Consider the following 24,666-nt stretch of genomic DNA (forward strand, 5'->3'; position numbering starts at 1 on the left):
TCAAATGGTTATTGGATAAACATATGGATGATATTGGAATAGTGTAGGTTAGATGGGCTCTAGATTGGTTTCACTGGTCGGCGCAACATCGAGGGCTGAAGGGCCTGTACTGCGCTGTAATGTTCCATCAAAAAGTAAAGCTAAATGACTACCTTTAGTGTTCTATTGAGCCAGAGAGTGATTTATTCCACATATGTTTCTTGTTGCTTCTTTCGTACATGAAACATGCCTCATAAATAACAAGCATTTTTGTGAACTGTAGTTTTATAATCAGATGGCTGCACACCACTTCAAGGAGCTGTATCGTTTAGAGTATTTATGAGTTTGTGAGTAATAGATCATCAGTAGCAACAGGAATTATAAAACTGCAAAATTCAAAAATCACTGCCATCACAAATCAACAAGCAACAGCCCTGGAGAAGACTTGGTTGGGGCGGGGGGCTAAAATTAAAAAACTCACTCAAAATGACAGCAACGGCATAAATTATATTACAGTGGTATGGTTTTGTGATTTTCAATACAGGTACAAGACATTATTCCCTATGAACATAGTAATGGAGATCAATCTTTATCTTTATTTCTACTTCAGATAACACTATTATATAGACAAAAAACTGTGTTACTAGTCTGTCTTTGTCGTGATTTGGAGGGAAGAATAAATTTTAAATATTGGATGTTTGATTCACCAAATGCCCTCAGATGTTTTCAAAATGCTTTCTCATACGGTGGATCAAAAAGCCTTGGGTGTTGGATAGGGTGCCTATCCCCTACACTGCTAATTTCTATGCTTGGCCTGATAGGAGTTTCCAAAGTCACAGTGGGATCACCAATTTAAATACTGCGAGCTGTGTAAGTATGGCCACCAATTTGGTGCTGTGAATGAACTGGGAGTAGACAACACAACATGGAAGGCTGCTTAGGGATGCAATCAGGCAGATAAGTGCTCAAAAGTTTCCGTCATTGTCCTACTTAAGAGAGTTAATGTAAAAAAGATAAATTTCCAAATCAAACGTTCATGGTATAAGCCAAGAGAGTCTAACGTTCTCTACTTCTGCCCATAAAGTTAGCAGGGGAGAGCAGTGGCGGGCAGTAACCATTTATCTCTTGGCAGATGGTTTTTGGAACATGGAATTGTTTTGTTATATGAAATGGCCAAGCAAAGACAATTGCATCTTTTAAAGGAAAATAGGATAAATATTTGATGCGGAGGAAATTACAGGGTTGTAAGAATACAGGGTATGGCATTCATTTAATTTTCTTCTGGCAAATTGCTGACACAGATTTAATAGGCTGAGTGACTACCTCCTGTGCTGTAAACCTCTATAGTTCTATGAGACTTTTGCCAATGACTGAAATCCAGGTATCATGGCCCCCAATCAGGCCCCATCCCTTCAGGACTGCCGCAGGCACACTGCAGTACCCAAATGGTCCAACCGGGCTGTCCGGTGGCCACTGCTGGGCACTGCCTGGCCATGCTCCTGACCACCCAGGGCTTCAGTGGCCTCAGAGTCCCCTGGCATGACTGTCGCGCCAGTGGTGATTCTCGCCGTTACCACACTGTGCCTGAAGGCTGGTGAATTCCGTACGCTGGGATTCAAATGGACCATGCATATTTAAATGCTACTTTAAATATGTTAAATCGGGCTTGCATCCTTTCTGGGCGCAAACCCAACTTTCATCATTAGAAAGAGGCTGGGAACTCACAACTTGTTTGGTGCTGGGTGTGAAACCTAGTTTTGGGCCCATGCGCTATTCTCAGGGATCGGTGCGATCTACTAATGGTGCAGCGAGGTTGGAGAAACATCCCCATTGTTTGCTCTTGGATGGAAAAACATTTGACACCGAGGAGATAGTAAGAGAAATCTCTCTGCGACACTAAGGGGAGATGATTGGACTGTCACTGCTCTTTAAGATTCTGACTGGAGTGCTAACAAGCATTTAAAGTATGTGAGTCATGTCTATCTGGAAACATGAGCTGCTACAGCTACATTTTAACATTCTTTTGTTCAGAAAATCTGAACAATGTGTCCTTATTCCTATTTCTGTTACTTTTGGAGCTCTCCCAGATTCATTACCACCGGGAATTTTGCTCTTTGCAATTTGCATTTAAAAGAAAATTAAGTACAGTTCTTGGGGAAATTGATCTAGGTATTTAAGCAATGTTGGCGAGACCATATTTATTGTTTATCATTTTATCTGTAATTTACTTAAGAAATTGTTATGTTTCTTTGCCTTGAAATACTGTAATCTTTCCCACAACATTGCTGCTCTTGTCCTTATTGGTGGTAGAAAGGTGCTATTGAAGTAACTTTGGTCAGTTACTGGAGTGCATCTTTGCATCAATCATTCTACAAGTACGGTGTCAGTGTTGAAGGAGGTCAATTCCACGTGGACATTGAGTCAAGCAGCAGGAGCCCTGATCAAGGGAACTGCTTTATCCTGGATAATCTCAAGCCTCTTGAGTATTGTTGCAAATATACTCATCCAGGTAAACTGTGAGTATTCCATCACACTCTGGACTTGATCCTTGGTGATGTTGATGGTGGTGCCATTGAAGGTCAAGAAGAAATGTTAGGCTGTCTTTTTTTTAAAAATGGTCATTACCTGGTGATTATGTGGTGCAAATGCTACCTGCTGCTCGTCAATTCAAGCCTGGATGTCATCCAGGTCTGCAGTATATTGACATGGGCTGTTTCATTATTGAAGATCTATGAACAGAGAACACTGTGCAATAGTCAGCGAGATGCCCACACCTGGGCTTACGGTGAAGTAAGGACACAGTGGAGCAGCTGATGATGCTCGAGTCAAGGATGCTTCCACGAACTTGTGATAACTGACTTCCTAAAATCACAATCACTGTCTTCTATGGAAAGGTTGACTATAGCCACCTGAGGGGTTTCCACTGCATCACCATTTGTTTTGATGGGGCTTCTTGCTGTCATATTCAGTTAAAGACTGCCTTGATGTTATTTACATTCTTCATACAACATCAGGTCTTTAACCAGCAGGTTTAGTTTGTGACAGTCATCGCTAGGTACACTCTCTGATATTAAAAAGCATGCTGATCTCAAGGATGTCTGACTACGATATTAATTGGAGACACCTGCAGTGCAAGGGTGGTCTGTCATCACATGGCCAAATTTTCACTCAGCCACTTTATTATGTCTTTACTCCTGGGTTTGGCATTGAATGTGTGGCAGCAGGCATGATGCAGCCCCACATGATACAATCTGAACTTCAGTAGTTAAAGACCTAATCCATTGCAGAGGGACTGCAGAACAGATTATCTTCAAAGCATGAAGTTCTAACATCCTTATACTGTCAGCACAAATTCATATTTTTTCTCTCCAAGTCCTTTATGAATTTAGCAACGCTTGCTAAAGTGGATGACAAATCCTCGAAGTCGCTCATTACTTCTATGTCTGCACCATCACTGGACTCATGCTTATCATGCACTGGCAAGGATACTTACTTGATTATTACTCTATGACTCTCAACTCTCAAACCATCAAGAGCAGACAGTGGTGGCAGGGATAGTTGCAGAGAGTCTGTGGAACAGGATAGATGCCTTCTCTAAGCTCTGCTCAGATGAACACAGATTGTATCCTGATGGCTGACAATGCAAAGCATAATCACTGAGGGACAACAGAAAATTTGTAATGTACTGTTGGGAATTCCACACACACAGAATGAAAGAGTTCACCTTAAGCATGACTGGCTTGATTGAGGGTGACAGCACGGTGAGAATATATTTCTCTATGAATATACAGGGCAATTCTGTGCAACATCAAAACAGCAATCAAATACATCCATGTAGGTAAATACAAAATACTGCTGGAATCTGAAACAAAGAAAATGCTGGAAAATCTCAGCAGGTTTGACAGCGTCTACATCCATGTAGACTTTGACCACCATGACACCTTAGCTTTGGCCTTACAGCAGAACCTCAGCACAGTGGTAAGGGTGAAGTATGATTGGTCCACGAGAGGGATGATAGAGAAAAAGAACATTGAAGTGGGGACTCCACCCAAAGGGCCCTCACTTTTCACTCATTGCTTCCCCCTTAGATAGTGCCCGATATGCTGTCTCCAAGTGCAGCTCCAGTCAGTGCAGTCTTTGAGGGAGCCCTCATAGTTTCCAAACCCAGAGATTATCAACAAAAAACCTCTTAGCATTCAGTGCAGGGATCTGAGTAGTCAGGTTCTACCTCTGCTGGGGTTGCATCAATACAGGAGCAATAGGAAAAAGATGATTTTGATTTGATTTATTATTGTCACATGTATTAATATACAGTGAAAAGTATTGTTTCTTGCGTGCTATACAGACAAAACATACCGTTCATAGAGAAGGAAACGAGAGAGTGCAGAATGTAGTGTTACAGTCATAGCTAGGGTGGAGAAAGATCAACTTAATGCAAGGTAAGCCCATTCAAAGTCTGACAGGAGCAGGGAAGAAGCTGTTCTCGAGTTGGTTGGTACGTGACCTCAGACTTTTGTATCTTTTTCCCCCGAAGGAAGAAGGTGGAAGAGAGAATCTCCAGGGTGCGTGGGGTCCTTAATTATGCTGGCTGCTTTGCCGAGACAGCAGGAAGTGTAGACAGAGTCAATGGATGGGAGGCTGGTTTGCGTGATGGATTGGGCTACATTTGCGACCTTTTGTAGTTCCTTGCAGTCTTGGGCAGAGCAGGAGCCATACCAAGCTGTGATACAACCAGAAAGAATACTTTCTATTGTGCATCTGTAAAAATTGGTGAGAGTCGTAGCTGACATGCCAAATTTCCTTAGTCTTCTGAGAAAGTAAAGGCATTGGTGGCTTTCTTAACTATAGTGTCGACATGGGGGGACCAGGACAGGTTGTTGGTGATCTGGACACCTAAAAACTTGAAGCTCTCGACACTTTATATTTCGTCCCCATTGATGTAGACAGGGGCATGTTCTCCTTTACGTTTCCTGAAGTCGATGACAATCTCCTTCATTTTGTTGACATTGAGGGAGAGATTATTGTTGCCGCACCAATTCACCAGATTCTCCATCTCATTCCTGTACTCTGTCGCGTCATTGTTTGAGATCCGACTCACTACGGTGGTGTTGTCAGCAAACTTGAAAATCGAATTGGAGGGGAATTTGGCCGCACAGTCATAGGTGTATAAGGAGTATCGTAGGGGGCTGAGAACACAGCCTTATGGGGCACCACAATTGTAGATGCATATGGATGTTTGACAAAATTGCTTGTTCATTGCCACATCTGGTAGTCGTATGGGCTATCATTATTATTTCACCTTTGGGCTTCATTAGTTGGGTTACTTATGGTTGTCACCAGCCTAGTTTGAAGGGGGTATCACTGGCCTCCTACGAGCCATCTTGAAGTCTGCTTGTCGGTCCAAAGACATCAGAAAGCTTGGAGAATTGCAGGATGAAATGGCAGCTTCCCCGGAGTCTGGCGCACACCTGCCCAAATCTTTCCTTGTGGTTTCACACCAGCTGCACATTGCTGTCCTTTACAAATAATCCTGGTTGTTTCAGAGCTGTGTGGATTAGCATGAATGTGAAGTCGATGATGCCCTGCACCTGTGGGAAGCCAGCCAGAGATGCAAACTTGTGCACCCGCTCATTTTAACCAACATCATTGCAATGAGGTTGATATATATGCCGACCTTAGTAAACAACCCATCAGAGACCTATTTTATACATCTGTATGTAGCCGACTCAGACATCTTGCATATATCTCTGGAAACACTTGGGGCGATTCTCCCATCACGACCTGCAACGTTTCTGATGGGTCGGGCTGGGAGATGCGCGGCATCAGCCTTGTTCCAGGATTTTCATGCATGTCTCCCAGAACCGGAGAACAGTCAGAGACCAGACACGCTGGAAACCTGCGGGAAGACAGGTAAGTGATTTGAATTTTTTTAAATGTAGCTCAAATATATTTTCAATGTCATTATCAGGAACTTTCAGGTCTCGGTCGAATCTCCCACACCGCCAGCAGTACTTCATTCCGGCGGGGTTTAGAGTAGCTCCCCATGTTCGGGGAACTAGCAGGAGACCCTGCTGGAATGAAGGGGGGGCAATTGGGACCCCCTGGGGGTCAATTGGGACCCCCTGGGGGGGTGTTGACCCCTGGGCATGGGCACTCTGGCAGTGCCAGCCTGTGCTCCCTGGCATTGCCCAAGGGGTAAACTGCCCATGCCAGGGGGTAACTTGGCACTGTCCATCAGGCATCGGGCAATGCCAAGGGGGCGGGGCCTAGGGACAACTGGTGGGGGTGGGGGGTCCCGCTGCCACTCTGCATGGGGATCGGTCTGGGATGGAGGGAGGCCAGCGATTGGGGCGGGCCTGCTGGGGTGAGGGGTATGGGGAGATCACCACTGTTGGGTGCAGGGGGCTGGACATCGGGGCACTCCGGGAATTGTTGTGTGGGCCGCGATCGGACCGTGGGGTGGGGAGGGGGGCTGGAGGGGCAGCACTGTGGGGGTCCTGGGTTGGCCAGCAAACGGGGAGACTGACAGATCAGAGCCGCTGCGCATGCGCAGAGTTCCAAACTCAGGCGCGAATAGGCCCCGCCCACCCTGGGTTTTTAATGAGATTCACGATTGGGACCTCTGCAGTGCACAGAGTGCGGAGATTCGAGTGTGAAGTTGAACTGAGAAAACAGTCGTGATCTAGCACAGCTTTTCCACCAATTCAGCACTTTTGGGAGAATCGTCCCCACTGTTCTTCAGGGAGGATAAGGAAGCTGGGCTGCAGCTTGTACATTATGTGGTGCAGACAGTGTTGCAATCTCTCTGCAGGGCTCACCAGAGCAGGCTCTTATTGCTCCTGATGTTTATCTTACTCCTCATCCAAGGTCCCATCTAAACTAGTGAGGCTGTCAGTCGTCTTTCTCTGAATCTCAATAACTCCAAGCGCAGAAAGCAATTTCTCACCACAAGTACTGTGAACAAGTCTGTGCCCAGTGATAGGTGTCTCCAATTCTGGCCTCGTGAACACCATCAAAAGCAATCTATGTTTATGCAGCACCTTTAATAGAATGAAACATCCCAAGTTAAGCCTCATCTGGAATATTGTGTCCAGTTCTGGACACCATACTTGAGGAAGGATGTGAAAACATTGGAGAGAGCAGAGAGGAGATTCACAAGAATAATTCTGGGGATAAAGAACTGTAGCTACGAGGACAGATTGGAGATAGCCAGAGACAGTTGGAGAAAAGAAGACCGAGAGGAGATGTGATAGAAGCATTCAAGATCCTGAAGAGTATGGATAGGGTAAGTAGTGGGAAACTGTTCCCATTCAAGAGTACATCAAGAACTAAAGGGCACAGATTTAAAATAATTGACAAAAGGAGTAAAAGTGCTATGAGGAAACGTTTTTCTTGGAATCGGGAATGAAATGGAGGCAGATTTAACTGAGGTATTCAAAAGGGAATTGAATTGCTCTCTGAAGAGAATGTACAAATTTACAGAGATAAGGCTGGGGAGTGGGACTAGGTAGAATGTTCTTTCAGAGAACCAGTGCAGACTCAAATGGGCCAAATGGCCTCCTTGTGCACTGTTCTGTGAAATATTCTGTGGTTTTATAAAGATGCTGTGAAGCACCTTCACAGAATAAGGAATGGCAACAAACCGCAGAGGCATCACTAATTTAATCACTCCACCACTGAAGACACTGCCTTCAACTGTCAAAAACTTAAATTCTGGAATATCCTCCCTAAAACACTCCACTTCTATTCCTTCAAGACACCCCTTAAAATCTACCTCTGACCAAGCTTTTAGAAATCTGCTCAAGTATCTCCTTAGGTGACTCACTGTCAAATTTTGTTTGATAATGCACCTATGGAAGCGCTGTATCAGCTGTGAGCAATGAATATTTATTACTGTTTTTGCCTAACCTTCAATGAGCCCTAGGAATTGCCATAAAACCTTACATTCAATAGAGGTTTTAGGAAACCCATGATTTAAATTAGATTGAAATAGCACTAGAATTCAGTGGTTGACATATTTAGTTTGATACCTCTTGAGAGATTTATGCAACAAATCAAACACACTCATATTAAATCTGGAAGTCAGCAAGTTTGAGCTGAGTTCTGGACATTAACACAATTTTGCCCATTTTTAAATCTGACCCAGTATATTCTGGGGTTTATAACAGTTTAACTGCTCAAATGCAAATTTGCAAAAACATAAAGAGGCTGTGAAATAAATTTTAGGTGCAATTTCAAACTCAATCTATTGTTCCACTAAATGGCAAAGAGAATGTCATATGAATCTACAAGTTTATCAACTGAAAGGTATTTATATCAAATATAAAAGACTCGATTTTTAAGTCATGTGTAAACAGGCAGACCTGGCAGGGTTGAGGCAAATTCCACACAGATGCCACTGACCTCAACAGGGTGAGGCCCCTGCAAACTCCCAGGCCTCATCTATGTGCTTTTGGTCATCGCCTGCCAAAGGTGACCCGGAAGAGACAGCTGACTGGCAGATAGGAGCAGAATGTTCAGTGTCAAAAGGCCACTGGCAAGGACTGAAGGAGCAGTCCTCAGCACAGGTTAGAAACACAAGAAGGTCCCAGGAAAATCTCAGGACTTGGAAAAGGTGGGGCCCAGGGGAACAATCATAATCCAGTTGTACTTACAAGGAATGTGAAACAAATCATTTACAAAAAGTAATTTTGTCTCTTCTGTTTGCAACACTTCTTTCCACGAGCTTCACCTGGTGTGAAAGCCACAAGCAGTTGTAATATCTTGTAAGTTCTGGTGACCAGCAAATGGATTAAGGAATAAATGGTTTATTATGGTAACTATTCACAGAGAGTGAGATAAAGGTTATCCATGCTCCACACTCCAGGCTCCTAACTGGCAGGACAAACCCATGTTCAGCCCCAGGATTCATGCACACTAGCCAGATTGGCTGAACAGTCAAATGACCCTCCAAGAGCTCGCCACAGCAGTCAAATCTCAATGTCGCCATCAAGACTAGGTGTCTTTCCTCCGAACTCAGGAGAGCAAACTTGGTAGTAAATCTAGTCAAATTTAATTGCTTGCCTTACTGGCTCAAAATAGGAAGACAATCACAGACAATCACTGATAATCGGCAAAGCTCATATGAAATTTGAAAGGGAGTGGAAATATTTTGCAGATCTGCAATAATTCCATATTATAAGATTTTCAACCTTTACGCTATGGCATGTAGAGACTAGATTTCATAGGAGTAAATGAAACCGGAACAGCTGTCTCATTGGGCTTCTTTTGGTGCCAGTAAAATTGGTGGAAGTCCAGAAACAAGTCAGAGACCTACAGGACTAAATTTTAACCCTTAAAAATTGGGTGGTTTGGTATCACAGGCAATTCAAAAAAATTTCAATCCCAACCCAATTCTGCCCACCTCCACATCTAATGAATGCAGGACAAGGGAGCAAGGCAAATTGACCATTTAAATATTTTAGTGAGGCTGGTGACCTCTTGTTTTAACCTGCTTTTTGGATTTATCTCTGGTCTTCCCAGGATTTAGGAAACCTAACAGCTTAAGGTACGTGGGGGCAAATTCTCTCGACACGCTAATCTCCCCACGCCATATACTGTTGGCCGTCAAAGTCCTCCACAAAATTCCCATCAGCAACAGTGGGTGACTTACCTGTGGCTACAGTGTGCTTCCTGCCTGACTGAAAATCAAAATGGTCAACCAGACTGTCCTCTGCGGTCAAAGCAGTACTTCACAGCAGGTAGTGAAACTAGAGTTCCTGGGTCTTCTGGCAGAAACTCCACATCCCACCTGCCTACACATCCCCATCCTGTCTATGTTCAATCAGACTCCCAGCCATAGAAGAATGATAGAGAGATAGAGATATGAAGATAGAGGGGGAAAGAGAAAGAGAGAGAGAGAAAGGGTGTGAAGCAAGGGACACAGTTCTCTGAAGTAGCAGCTTAATTCACTGTTAGGTCTATCAAACACCAACAAAATTTTCTGTAATCATTAATTTCACAACAACCTGTCCCATTACGTTTCTGAGAACTGAAATATATTTGGTTTGCAAGTTTGAGTAATTTTCAGCTGGCATCTGTTGCTGTAGAAACCAAATAGGTTGCAAGTGTCTAGCATCAGGAGCCCAGTAAGTATTCTGAGAATTAGTGCTGACAATTATAGAGGTGGAAGAGATAATCCTAAATGGAGAACACACAACAGGGTAGATGTTGAGTTTGTGTATAAAATGGATGATGAGCAAGCTGGCAGCTCATTTTATATCTCTCTCAATTCTTATTTCCATTGAATTTGAGAAAATTGTGATTTAATCATAAATTTTGCAGCATACAATAGGTTTGAAATGACATTTGATGAATATTAAGGTACAGCACTTACAGTATTCATGAGAAATATTGTATACTATTTTAACAGAGGTGTTAACTTAGTTTAAGTGGATTAACATCTCTGTTAATATCACACATTTAGCTCAAGGTCAATGAGCACAAATAGTAAATCATGTGGTTCAAAATCATGGAAGAAAATAGTATCAAACAAACCAGATCATGTACAAATTTAAATACTTACAGCTTCCAAATTTCAAGGGGCAAGCATGTGCATCCATTGGAAAATCCTCCAAGTGCATTGGGCACTCTGCCTGGACAGTAAGCCTGTGAGAACACACATTCAGTGACTAGCTAAAATAAACTGCTGCTGTTATACAGCATGACATGTCATGAGCATTTTTATTGCATGAGGGATGGACTATACAAGTGGGGAAGTCTTGCACCAACTGTAAAGAGCATTGGGGAGATTGCATTTAGAGTATTGCATATAGTTTTGGTCTCCTTGCTTAAGGAGTGATGTACTTGGATTGGAGGCAGTTCAGAGGAGATTCGCTAGGTTTACGCTGGGGATGCATGAGTTATGAGGAAAGGTTGAGCAAGTTGGGCCTATACTCATTGGAGTTTAGAAGAATGAGATGTGATATTGAGATAGAAGATTCTGAAGGGGCTTAACATGGTAGATGCTGAGAGGACGTCCCCCCTTGTAAGGGGATCGAAAACCAGGGGACACATTTTAAAAATAAGAGGTGGGGATGAAGAGGAATTTCTTCTCTCAGAGTTGTTAATCTTTGGAATTCTCTACTTCAGAAAACAGTGGAGGCTGAGTTTTTAAATATATTCAAGGCTAAGATAACAGATTGTTTGGACTGACAAGGGAGTCAAGTGTTATGAGTGGGCAGGCAGGACAGTGGAGTTGAGGAAACAATCAGCCATGATCTGACTGAATGGTGGAATAGGTTCAAGGGATCAAATAGCCTACTTCTGCTGCTATTTCTAATGTTCTCATTTTCAAATGCATTTTACGAAAATTACATTGTGCCATTTATACATCTTTTAGCCTGCAAAACCTATTGCAATTGACACCGTCAAAAGGAAAGTAAGGTTAATTAAACTAGCAGTTTTTTGCTGGTTTTAATATTAATAGATGTACTGGACAGTTGTCTTCTTCAAGGTCATATAACTTCAGTTGTACATAGTGATCTTACTATACTATATGAGAATGACGATTATTCCATTAGTCACAGCAACGTGACATCAATGAAATATAAAAATGCACACTGATTGTTTCAGATAATGCATACATCTGCAAATGCTGATTATTTGCTGTTTGTGTTTCTCATACAGTCATCTTCAAATAATTATTTTAAATTAATCTTCCAACTTTGATACAAAAGCATTTTGATGCTTATCCTGCAAATTAATCGTTTCACATAACTCAACTTCAAAATAAAATAATCACTTATTTTTCAGGTAGCCCAAAATTCAGAAATGCAGAAAGTAGTGAGAAGAATAGTAACAGGCTTCTGGAGGACATGGACAATTTGGGGAAATGGGAAGATGTATGACAGGTGAAATTTAACACAGAGTAGCATATTTGTTAAGCTATGGGGAAAGAACTAAGTGCATAGCTCTTTCAAAAAGCCAATCATGATGCGCCAAATGACTCCTTCTATGCTGTAGGATTCAAGGTTTACGCATTCTTTATAATTTATTCTACTGATGTTCTCAGAAATATCTCCAAGACTCATATTAAGGACAAAATAACAAACTGAGAACAAAGCCACAGAACTAGAAATTTGGCCATGCCATATTCCAAAGTGCAGAGTGGGTAAACTTCATTTCCTGCCATTGACCTTGACTGTCTTACAATGGAGTATAGCCTTTATAATGAGTCCAAACTGGAACGAGTACAAACTTCATGGCCGCCCTGAAATAAGTGGATCCATGGGTCGTATTTGGAATAAGGGTCAGGAATCTGGTGGATCAGGAGGAGATCAGAGTGTAGACCAATGGCAATGGCAAGGGGAGCAGTGATGATTGATTTCGTTAAGTACTCCTCGTGACACCATGTTTAGGTAAATTACTTCTTGGCTTGGCGTTAGAGAGGACCCTGATATAACTCCATGTGAAAAAGGGTTGCTGACTGTTTCAAGCATCGATAAACAATGCATTTTTTTCTTTACACAAAAAAGGTGGGTGGTACATTACTAACTGGAATTATGCACATGCTTCTTATCCACCATAGTGGGACCTTTGCAGTTAGAGTTTTCGAGTCAATTTCTAGGCTACAAATTTTAAAAGATGAATTAAAAAAATGAAAGGCCAAAGTGTGAAAGGTATTAGGTCAACTAGCACATCTTGGTACAGCAGAAATGCGAATTTTCCTTGCTGTAATATGGGTTAGGTCATGGGGGGTGGGGGGTTATGGGGCCGGAAAGAATGTGTTATGTGGCGGGGAGGGGTGATTTAATTGGGCGGGAGTTGAAATTTTGCTTTCCTGACAGTGATGGATCGGGTCTCTACTTGTAATACATTTGCACTCAATGAATATTCAAATTATATTAAAATATTCTGCAATTGCATGCTACCTTAATGATGTCAGCAACACCCAAGAATCGTGTGACACCCAGTCCATGTTCATTTAAAGGTGACATGTAACAGTCGGCTTTGTGAAGTTGTATTTTGGGGCTGTGGTTTCCATTGTTCCACTCTGTGCGCACAAGGGGAGCGAGAGAATGGCAGCTTGCATGGATGTTCAGGACCAGCAAGGTGAGAGGTGAGTCATTGGCTGGTGGTGGTGGGAGGCGTGTGGAGTCAGGGCATGGAGATGCAAAAGAGGGATACAAGGGAACGGAGGGTGGGTTCAGGAATTTGGAAAAGTGAAGTGGGAAGGTCCCCGGTGTGGCGGGGGGCACTGGGAACAGACAAGGTAAGAAAATAAGGGGCCTAAAGGGCAGTGTTGTCCATGTGTGTCCATCACAAGCTGGTGGCTGGTAGAGTCCTAAAAGGGCTTGGAGTTCATCTAAACATTTCATGGGAGTTTATTATCAGTCTCTCTATTTCTCACCATTCACAGCGAGAAGGCTGGCCGCCATCTATGTCACAAAATGCAACGTCCTGCACAGCACCTACATCTACCTGTTCGTTCATACTATAATGTCTTCCTGCAAGTGGCTCTCCCTGAAACTGATAGTGCTCTCAAACATTGTCCTTTACAATGCATAGACTGGAGGACCAGCTAGCTGAGCCTGCAAGTTCAGCCATGTCCTGCACATTGGTGAGTGCAACACTGGACACTAACATAAATATTCAATAAAGAATGAACGTATAAACATAGCATTGTTTTGTTCACAATTTTAAAAATGACCCTAACACCCCTGCAAGCATCAATGCTCTGATTAGTCTCAACAAATACCACTGATGCACACATGAATGAAGTGAAACCAGTGTAGTGTGAAATATTTACAGATAAAATTTGAAAAACATGCTTTTTCTTTTGTGCTACTTTTGAGTTCTCAATAAGCTATATGTTAGTGGCAATGACTAGGCAGGAAATTAGTGGCCGTGGTGAAGTACCTCGTTGCTTGTCCAGCAGGCTCCTACCCATACCTGCCACATTACCAGCAGCTTTCACCAGTGTATAACCTTGCCTTGCTGTGTGACTGCACATGTCTCTCATCAACATCCCGGGCATTCTAAATTTTAACTAATTGCATGGAACCAATGAAACGCAACAGATCAGAATGTCCTGATCCACCACTGGGAACAGTGCACCATGGTTGGAATTCTATACACACGCGTGCACACACACACGCTATTACAATGGTGAGCTTCAAACACAATTCCTACCATTTTCAGGACTGGGACAATGAACTTTGCTGCAGTTAAGCGAATTAAGAAACAATATAAAATTAGGATTTGTAATCTTTATCTACCATGTGACCACTACAAAAAGAGACAGCAAAATATTATACACGCTTTGTTTATTTGAAATCTGTTTCTCTACCTCGTGCATTTCTCTGCATTCACACTAGCTTCCTGGTAGGGATACATGACACCAGACTTCCAAATGGAAGAGTTGCAAAAATAGTTATTGGAGCTTTTAATGTTGAGCTTTTTACCTCATTGTATAAAGAAGCTTCCCATCATCTTGGATTCGTAGCAGCTTGTTAGGCATGGTCATGTTATGTGCGACTGACTTCTTGCCATTATAAAAGAATGTGTCTGGTGTCCATATCTTACTGGCCATCAGGTTGTTCAATCGAAGAATGTTCATTGGACCCTTAAACTTAAGCCTTTCATCACTCCAACTTTGCCGAAAGAACACATCAATTGTGTATTCCTGTTAACATCAATCAGTTTATATTCAGAACAGTAGATACATCTTAGTGGCAAAAAATGCATGAAGTTATCGTCGCAGCACATGATGGGAAACCAAGATCAATTCCATTGTTTTTCCCTTTATTTTCTCATAACACCTTAAGAGACCATTCTTCATACAGCATCAAGACAATTTGATTTAGATGGTAAGGAGCTGGGAGTGCAGCTCTCAGCTAAAAACCTAAGACTCAAAAACATCATACATCACTACTGTATAATTTAAAGACATTACTTACTTCATTTTTGAAGCTATAACATTGTTGAACAGTTCTGATAATCCTGCCAATAGCATAATGTCATTGTTAGAGTTATGGTGAGCTGGAAACTAACAGTTTTCCCGCAGTTTATTTATTCAGTAGTTGAATTGTTCTAGCAACTAGAAGCAAGCGTTGTAATACTTTGACCACACAAAACATTTCTGCTTCTTAATGTGCATATAATTTTAGTTCAGTTAGTGAGTAGATAATTATTATTTAAATGGTAAAAAATTGCAGCATGCTGCTGTGCAGAGATACCTGGGTGTCCTTGTGCATGAATCGCAAAAAGTTGGTTTGCAGATGCAGCAGGTAATTAAGAAGGCAAATGGAATTTTGTCCTTCATTGCCAGAGGGATGGAGTTTAAAAACAGGGAGGTTATGTTGCAGCTGTATCAGGTGCTGGTGAGGCCACACCTGGAGTACTATGTATAGCTTTGGTCTCCTTACTTGAGAAAGGATGTACTGGCACTGGAAGGGTTGCAGAGGAGATTCATTCCGAAATTGAAAGGGTTGGCTTATGAGGACAGACTGAGTAGCCTGGGATTATACGCATTGAAATTTAGAAGAATGAGGGGGGATCTTATAGAAACATGTACAATTCTGAAGGGAATAGACAAGATAGAAGCAGAGAGATTGTTTCCACTGGCGGGTGAAACTAGAATTGGGGGCATAGCCTCAAAATAAGGGGGATCAGATTTAGAACGGAGTTAAGGAGGAACTTCTTCACTCAAAGGGTTGAGAATCTGTGGAATTCCCTGCCCAGTGAAACAGTTTAGGCTAATCGCTGAATGTTTTTAAGGCAAGAATAGATAAATGTTTGAACAGTAAAGGAGTTAAGGGTTATGGTGAGCGGGCGGGTAAGTGGAGTGGAGTTCACAAAAAGATCAGCCATGATCTTATTAAATGGCGGAACAGGCTTGAGGGGCCAAATGGCCTACTCCTGCTCCTTACAAACATATGGGAGCTTGTTCCAAAATTGGGAAAGCTGTCCCATAGACTAGTCAAAGTAAGGGCCTGACATACACACGCTCACAGAATCATACCTTACAGCCAATGTTCCAAACAGCATCATTACCATGCCGGCGTGTGTCTTATTGGATAGGTCCATCAGAGTTATACAGTGGTATATGGTTAGAAGGAGTGGCCTAGTAGTCCTCAACATTGACTCTGGATCCCATGAAGCCTCATGGGGTCGGGTCAAACATGGGCAAGGAAACTCCTGCTGATTAGCACTGCCCTTCTTGGTGAACTTGCGCACACCAGTGGGAGAGACCGCTGCCGGAGTGAGATTCAGCCAGAGTGAGGGAATTGGAAATTTGGAGCGGAGTGGGAATTCAGTGCTGAGGGGAAAGAGGTGCTCATTTCTGGGAGTAGAGGAGAAGCGAACCTACGAAGGAGACTCGAGGGCAAGTGAGAGGTAGAAAGAAATTGAACCATGACATCACAGCCAGCAGGTAAGTGATTGGCTGGTGACTGTTAAGTAGTTTTTCTTTTCTTATTTCTCTTGGCAACGTCATTGTCGCTGCAAGTTAACTTAAGGGTCAAATCACGGCAGGAGATCCCAGGCCCGTGTCATGCTCCTCTTGTGCGGTGGGAATTCTAGTGTCCCTGGCTCCTTCACTTGCAAGAAGTGTGTTCAACTGCAGCTCCTGTTAGACCGCTTGACGGCTCTGAAGCTGCAGATGGATTCACTTTGGAGCATCCATGATGCTGACGAAGTCGTGGATAGCACGTTCAGTGAGTTGGTCACACCGCAGATAAAAATTACTGAGAGAGATAGGGGATGGGTGACCACCAGACAGAGGAAGAGTAGGAAGGCAGTGCAGGAGTCCCCTGTGATCATCTCCCTCCAAAACAGATATACCGTTTTGGATACAGTTGGGGGAGATGGCTTACTTTGAGAAGGTGGCAGCAGCCAGGTTTGTTGCACCGTGGCTGGCTCTGCTGCACAAGAGGGCAGAAAAAAAATGTGGCAGAGCTATAGTGGTAGGGGACTCAACTGTAAGGGGAATAGACAGGCCTTTCTGCGGACACAAATGAGACTCCAGGATAGTATGTTGCCTCCCTGGTGCAAGTATCAAGGATGTCTTGGAGCAGTTGCAGGGCATTCTGGAGGGGAAGGGTGAACAGTCAGCTGTCATGGTGCATATAGGCACTAACGATGTAGATTAAAAAAAAAGGATAAGGCACTATAGGCTGAAATGAGGAAGTTAGGAGTTTTGATTAAAAAGGACCTCAAAGGTAGTAATCTCAAGATTGCTACCAGTGCCATGCGCTAGTCAGAGCTGGAATATCAGGATAGCTAAGAGGAATATGTGGCTTCAGAGATGGTGCAAGGAGGAGGGATTCAAATTCCTGGGACATTGGAACCGGTTCTGGAGGAGGTGGGACCAATACAAATCTGACGGTCTGCACCTGGGCAGGACTGGAACCAATGTCCAAGGTGGAGTGCTGGCTACTGCAGCTGGGGAGGGTTCAAACTAACGTGGCAGGGGGATGGGAACCAATGCCGGAGGTCAGAGGGAAGTAAAGTGGAGACAGAAACAAAAGGCAGTAAGGGGAAAAGTGGAAGGCAGAGAAACCAAAGACAAAAATTAAAAAGGGCCACACTACAGAGTACAGAGACTGCGGAGAACTCAGTGAATGGGTCCAATAAGCCTAAGAGAAATAAAACACAGGGAGAGAGTACAAAACATGACAGGACAAATGGTCTGAGGATGTTTGCTTTAACGCAAGGAGCATGACAGGTAAGGCGGATGAACAAAGAAGTAAAGTACAGCACAGAAACAGGCCCTTCGGCCCTCTAAGCCTGCACTGATCATGATGCCTGCCTAAACTAAAACATTATGCACTTATGGAGTCCATATTCTTCTATTCCAATCCTATTCATATATTCATCTAGTTGCCCCTTAAATGCCGCTATCGTACCTGCTCCCACCACCTCCCCGGGCAGTGCGTTCCAGACATTCACCACCCTCGGTGTAAAAAACATGCCTCGCGCATCTCCTTTAAACTTTTCCCAATGCACCTTAAACCTATGTTCCCTCATTCTTGACTTTTCTACCCTAGGGAAGATAGGAAGGAGCATCTAACCATCCACTCTGTCCATGCCACTTGTAAAACTCGATCAGGTCACTCACCCCTCAGCCTCCGCCATTCCAGTGAAAACAAACTGAGTTCATCCAACCTCTCCTCATAGCTAATAGCCTCCAGACCAGACAACATCCTGGTAAACCTCTTCTGTACCCTCTCCAAAGCATCCACATCCTTCTGGTAATGTGGCAACCAGAATTATACACAATAATCTAAATGAGGCCTAACTAAGGTTCTGTACAGCTGCAGCATGGCTTGCGAATTTTTATACTCAATGCCCTGATCGATGAAGGCAAGCATGCCGTATGCCTTCTTGGCTACCTTATCCACCTGCGTTGCCACTTTCAGTGATCGGTGACATGTATGCCCAGATCACTCTGCTTGTCACCACTCCTGGGGGTTCTAACATTTACTGTACAATTCCTACATGCATTGGACCTTCCAAAATGCATTATCTCACACTTGTCTGGATTAAACTCCATCTGCCATTTCTCTGCCCAAGTCTCCAGCTGACCTATATAGAACAAAGAACAGTACAGCACAGGAAACAGGCCCTTCAGCCCTCCAAGCCTGTGCCGCTCCTTGGTCCAACTAGACCATTCGTTTGTACCTCTCCATTCCCAGACTGCTCATGTGACTATCCAGGTAAGTCTTAAACGATGCCAGTGTGTCTGCCTCCACCACCCTACTTGGCAACGCATTCCAGGCCCCCACCACTCTGTGTAAAAAACGTCCCTCTGATATCTGAGTTATACCTCGCCCCTCTCACCTTGAGCCCGTGACCCCTCATGATCGTCACCTCCGACCTGGGAAAAAGCTTCCCACTGTTCACCCTATCTATACCCTTCATAATTTTATACACCTCTATTAGGTCTCCCCTCATTCTCCGTCTTCCCGGGGAGAACAAGCCCAGTTTACCCAATCTCTCCTCATAGCTAAGACCCTCCATAACAGGCAACATCCTGGTAAACCTCCTCTGCACTCTCTCTAAAGCCTCCACGTCCTTCTGGTAGTGTGGCGACCAGAACTGGACGCAGTACTCCAAATGTGGCCTAACCAGCGTTCTATACAGCTGCAACATCAGACTCCAGCTTTTATACTCTATATCCCGTCCTATAAAGGCAAGCATACCATATGCCTTCTTCACCACCTTCTCCACCTGTGCTGCCACCTTCAAGGATTTGTGGACTTGCACAGCTAGGTCCCTCTGTGTTTCTATACTCTTGATGGCTCTGCCATTTATTGTATAACTCCCCCCTACATTAGTTCTTCCAAAGTGCATCACTTCGCATTTATCTGGATTAAATTCCATCTGCCATTTCTCCGCCCAATTTTCCAGCCTATCTATATCCTGCTGTATTGTCCGACAATGTTCATCGCTATCCGCAAGTCCAGCCATCTTCGTGTCATCCACAAACTTGCTGATAACACCAGTTACACCTTCTTCCAAATCATTTATATATATCACAAATAGCAGAGGTCCCAGTACAAAGCCCTGTGGAACACCACTGGTCACAGACCTCCAGCCGGAAAAAGACCCTTCGACTGTTACCTTCTGTCTCCTGTGGCCAAGCCAGTTTTCTACCCATCTAGCCACCTCTCCTTGTATCCCATGAGCCTTAACCTTCTTAACCAACCTGCCATGAGGGACTTTGTCAAATGCCTTACTGAAATCCATATGGACGACATCCACGGCCCTTCCTTCGTCAACCGTTTTTGTCACTTCCTCAAAAAACTCCACCAAATTTGTAAGGTATGACCTCCCTCTTACAAAACCATGCTGTCTGTCACTAATGAGATTGTTCCGTTCTAAATGCGCATACATCGTGTCTCTAAGAATCCTCTCCAACAACTTTCCTACCACGGACGTCAAGCTCACTGGCCTATAATTACCCGGGTTATCCCTGCTACCCTTCTTAATTGACCAGGGCAGAGCACTGGATGTTGTATACATGGATGTTAGTAAAGCCTTCGAAAGGTTCCTCATGGCAGGCTGATACAGAAGGTAAAGTCGTATGGGATCCAAGGTGATCTGGTAAGATGGATACAAAACTGGCTTGGGCATAGAAAGCACAGAGTAGCAATGGAAGGGTACTTTTCTAATTGGAGGTCTGTGACAAGCGGTGGTCCACAAGGATCAGTATTAGGGCTTCTGTTGTTTGTAATATAAATGATTTGGAGGAAAACGTAGGTAGTCTGATTAGTAAATTTGCAGATGACACAAAAATTGGGGGAGTAGTAGTAGTAGGATAGTGAGGATTGTCGGAGGATACAAAAGGGTATAAATTGGCTGGAGACCTAGGCCAAAATATGGCAGAAGGAATTTAACTCAGACAAATGTGAGGTGATGCGACTTGGAATGTCTACTGCAGAAGGAAAGTATACAGTAAATGGTAGGGCCCTTAGAAATATTAGCATACAGAGGGATCTAGGTGTGCAGATCCACAGTTCCCGGAGGGTGGCAATTCAGGTGGACAAGGTGGTCAAGGCAGTATGGCATGCTGGCCTTCATCAGTTGGGGTGTTGAGTATGAGACTTTGGTTAGGCTGCATTTGGAGCATTGTGCACAATTCTGGTTGCCACACTACCAGAAAGATGTTGATGCATTGGAAAGGGTGCAGAAGAGATTTACCAGGATGTTGCCTGGTTTGGAGGATACGGGCTATGAAGAAAGGTTGAATAAACTTGGATTGTTTTCATTGGAGCGTTGGAGGATGGGGGCGGGGTGGGGGTGCTGATAGAGGTTTACAAGACTATGACAGGCTTGCATAGAGTGGATAGTCAGACCCTTTTTCCCAGGGTCGAAGGGTCAATTACTCGGAGGCATAGGTTGAGAGTGAGTGAGGGGGGAAGTTTAAAAGAGATGCAAGGGGCAAGTTTTTCACAGAGGGCAGTGAATGCCTGGAATGCGCTGTTGGAGAAGGTAGTGGAAGCAGATTCTATAACGACGTTCAAGAGGCATCTGGATAGATACATGAATAGGCAGGGAATAGAGGGATATGGACCACATATAGGCAAGAAAATCTTAGATTAGAGAGGCATCTGTGTCGGCACCGACTTGGTGGGCCGAAGGGCCTGTTCCTGTGCTGTACTGTTCTTAGTTCTTCAGCTGATGAATCAGTACTTTTCATGTTGAACATAACTTGGAGGAAACACTAAGGATGGCAAGGGCACAGAGTATACTCTAGCTGGTAGATCTTAATATTCATCACCAAAAGTGGCTTGGTAGCACCACAACTGACTGAGGTCACAGAGTCCTGAAGGACCTGGCTGCTAGGCTGGGTCTGCGGCAGGTGATGAAGGAACCAACGAGGGGGAAAAACCTACTAGACCTTGTCCTCATTAGTTTACCTGTCGTGGCATCTGTCCATGACAGTATTGGTGGGAGTGACCATTGCACAGTCCTTGGGAAGATAGATCATTTAATGTGACACTTCCACCATGCTAATTGGGATAGATTCAGAACAGATCAAGCAACTCAAAACTGGGCCTCCATAGGGTGCTGTGGACTATCAGCAGCAGAATTGAATGTAACCATAACCCTGGCATATTCCTCACTTTACCGTTGCCGTTAAGCCAAGGGATCAATACTGGTTCATTGCAGAATGTCAGAACTCGGCATACTTAAAAATGAAATGTCAATCTGGTGAAGCTGTGACAGTCTCATTCCCCGAACCCTGTTTACCATCTACAGGACCTGGTTGCTTACTCTCCACTTGCCTCGATAAGTGTAGCTTCAGCAACACTCAAGAAGCTCAACACCATCCAGGACAAAACAGTCCACTTGATCGGCACCCCATCCACCAACTTAAACATTCACCCCCTCCACCACTGATGACCAGTGGCAGCATTGCATTTGATATACAAGATGCACTTCAGCAATTCATCAAGACTCCTTCGACAGAACCTTTCAAATCCATGACCTCCACCACTTAGAAGGCCAAGGGCAACAAGTGTATGGGATAACACAAACTGCAAGATTCTCTTCCTCCACCCCCCCCCCCGCCCCATCCAACTATATCACCATTCCTTCACTGTCACTGAATCAAAAGCCTGGTACTCGCTCTCTAACAGCACTGCGGGAGCAACTGCACCAGATTGACTGTGGTGGTTCAAGAAGGCAACTGACCATCACCTTCTCAAAGGTGGTTAGGAATGGGCAGTGATGCTCATGTCCCACGGAGGCATAAAATATAGTGAAAATAGCATGTGGGCAACAACAGTACGTTGTCAGTAACAAACATTACAAACATGCCCATCATTACTGTGCCATAATTCTTTTAAATTATATTTCTTAACATTAGTTATGTATTTTATGAGTTATTTGCTACAGTTACTGCAGCAAGATGCCAGTTTGATTTGCCATAATGAGTATCAATGACATTTGTTGACACATACATAGTAAAGAAAATTTCAGCTATCCTTGATGAGCAAAATTAGACTTTTGATCTTTTCTAATTAGATTCCAGAAAGAAAGACTATCTATATGTTAGATGCTTTTAGTGCTAAAAATAAATAAAGCAACCCAAATGGTAAATCACTTAAATCAAATGAAGTAATTAAGTAATCAAATATTTGTGTGTAATGCAGATATAAATCTTATTTAGAATATGAAAACCTCTGAGAACAACAGGCAGATTTAAATATTTAAAAATAAAATAGGATCATCCCCAAAAAACAGAAAAATAAAATGACATGCTCAAAATTTGAATAAAAATGGAAAATGCTAGTAACATACAATGCTAGTAACATAGTAACATACAAGTCTGACAGCATCTATGGAGAACAAAAGAGTTAAAGTTTCATGTTTTAGGGATTCTATGATATTGGCCATGCTAAATTGCCCTTAGTTGGATTAGCCATGGGTTACGGGGATAGGGCGGAGGGGAGAGCCTGGGTGGGATGCTCTTTTAACGAGTCGGTGCAGACTCGATGGCCGGTATTTTACGACCTCGCATGGGCGAGGCTCGTAAAATTCCACCCAAGGCCAACGGGGAATTCCGTTCAACGAGTCGCACCCGCCCCGATTCTGGCACACCAAGGCCCCCTTTTAAACTTAGAAGTTGTCGTTTGGTCAGTTTTAAGCTCGTTTTCTCTTTGTAGTATAAAAAGGAGCTGAACTCCTACTGATTTCCTTCAGGACCTTAGCAAACATCTGCAGAGAGCAAAGCAATGTTGGTAATACATTCATCTTAATCAGTCCTATCCTTGCCCAGCCACGATATAGCCAAAGAGGTCCAATGATGTGGATCACACTTTATAGATTGGAATAATGGGGTAAAGTTTGCCTTAGAGGGTAATAAAAGTACCTAAATAAGCAAAAGGAAAAATATTTCCTATATAAAATGCCAGTATTTTAGATAGTAATTTCAGATCTATGTTTAAAAGTGAGACTGGTCTACAGGAGGCACAATCTTCTGGACTTTTGTCTGTCTTCAAAATTAAAGAGCTATTTTATTTTCTAAGAGACTGAGGTAGCTGTCCTATTTCAAATGAATGGTTATACATACCAATCAAAGGTTCTATTTGCACATCTTTGAATTCCTTATAAAATTCACTTCCAAAGCCATCAGGTCCCAGAGCTTTACCAGATTGAAGATTTTTTGATGCAGATAATACTTTCTCTTTAGAAATGGGGGCATTTAAGGTCAACCTTTGATCTTCAGAAATTGCTGGGAATTCAAACAAAAAGGGAAATCGCTTCATATGATCTAGAGGGATTTTCCTCACTGAATGTGAGGCCTTGCTTGACTAAACAAACATACATTCCATATTAAGAAGCCTCTCTCTTCAAGAAAGAAAAAGAGAACAAGCTGCCATCTCTGTGATCTCACCTCGCCATATACATATACAGCCCTAGTATCATACAACTTGCAAAGTGCATTTCGTAGCCAGAAAAGAAATTCTGAAGAATATTATTCATTAAAGTTATGTACGAAGCTCAGCATTTCTAACATACAATAGTGCTCAGTTACTAGACCACACCTGTCAGAATGATAAGTACAAGTGCAAAATAAAATAATATAAATAAAAGGGATAAAGTCCAAACTTTGAAGTCAACTGCAACCTATTAATGTCATTCAGCTGAGGGACCTGAATTATTGCCTTCCACAGAGTTCATGAAAGCCATGGCTTTAGACAGGTTTTGAATGTTTTTGTAGAGTTGTTGAATGTCACCCTCAGTATAGCTGGATACATAGGGCATACAGTGCTCTGATGGCCTTCAGTCATCTTCTAGATTTGTCGAAACCCTTGCGTCTGTTGCGTCACCACTGAAAAACTTTAATAGAAAGAGACCTTTGATCCATCATAGAGTAAGGCTCCACTACATCTAGCTGCCTCAATCACTTTTTGGCGATCTTCGAAGTTGTGAAAATGTATGAGCTGGGTCATTGGTTATCCTTGTGCCTCAGTGCAAATAAGTGGTATGCCCTTTCCAGTTTATGCACCCGGCTTTTGTTTCCACGTTGAGAAAGCGTGGTAGCTAGATCTTGAAGAAATTAACTGAGAGTTTACTCTCAGCTCCTTCTGGTAAGCCGATAATCCAAACATGTTTCCTCCAGCCTTGGTTCTCAAAATTGTCTACGTCTTCCAGCATTGTGAGTGACTGTAAACAGGCCTCCACTGAGGAAGT

The 24,666-nt window shown here is 43.2% G+C and overlaps 1 protein-coding gene across 1 annotated transcript in view; it reads right to left on the reverse strand.

Moving 5' to 3' along the window:
• LOC144496025 (gamma-aminobutyric acid receptor subunit alpha-2-like) overlaps positions 1–24,666 on the reverse strand; it is a 274,394-nt gene that overhangs the window by 58,673 nt on the left and 191,055 nt on the right. Inside the window, exons 5-6 of the mRNA XM_078216981.1 lie at positions 14,424–14,644; positions 10,544–10,626 (exon numbers count right to left, since the gene is read on the reverse strand). Coding sequence (XP_078073107.1) covers positions 10,544–10,626; positions 14,424–14,644 — 304 coding nt within the window. The remainder of the gene's footprint in view (positions 1–10,543; positions 10,627–14,423; positions 14,645–24,666) is intronic.

This window comes from Mustelus asterias, chromosome 1, assembly GCF_964213995.1.
Source record: "Mustelus asterias chromosome 1, sMusAst1.hap1.1, whole genome shotgun sequence".
Lineage (NCBI taxonomy): Eukaryota > Metazoa > Chordata > Chondrichthyes > Carcharhiniformes > Triakidae > Mustelus > Mustelus asterias.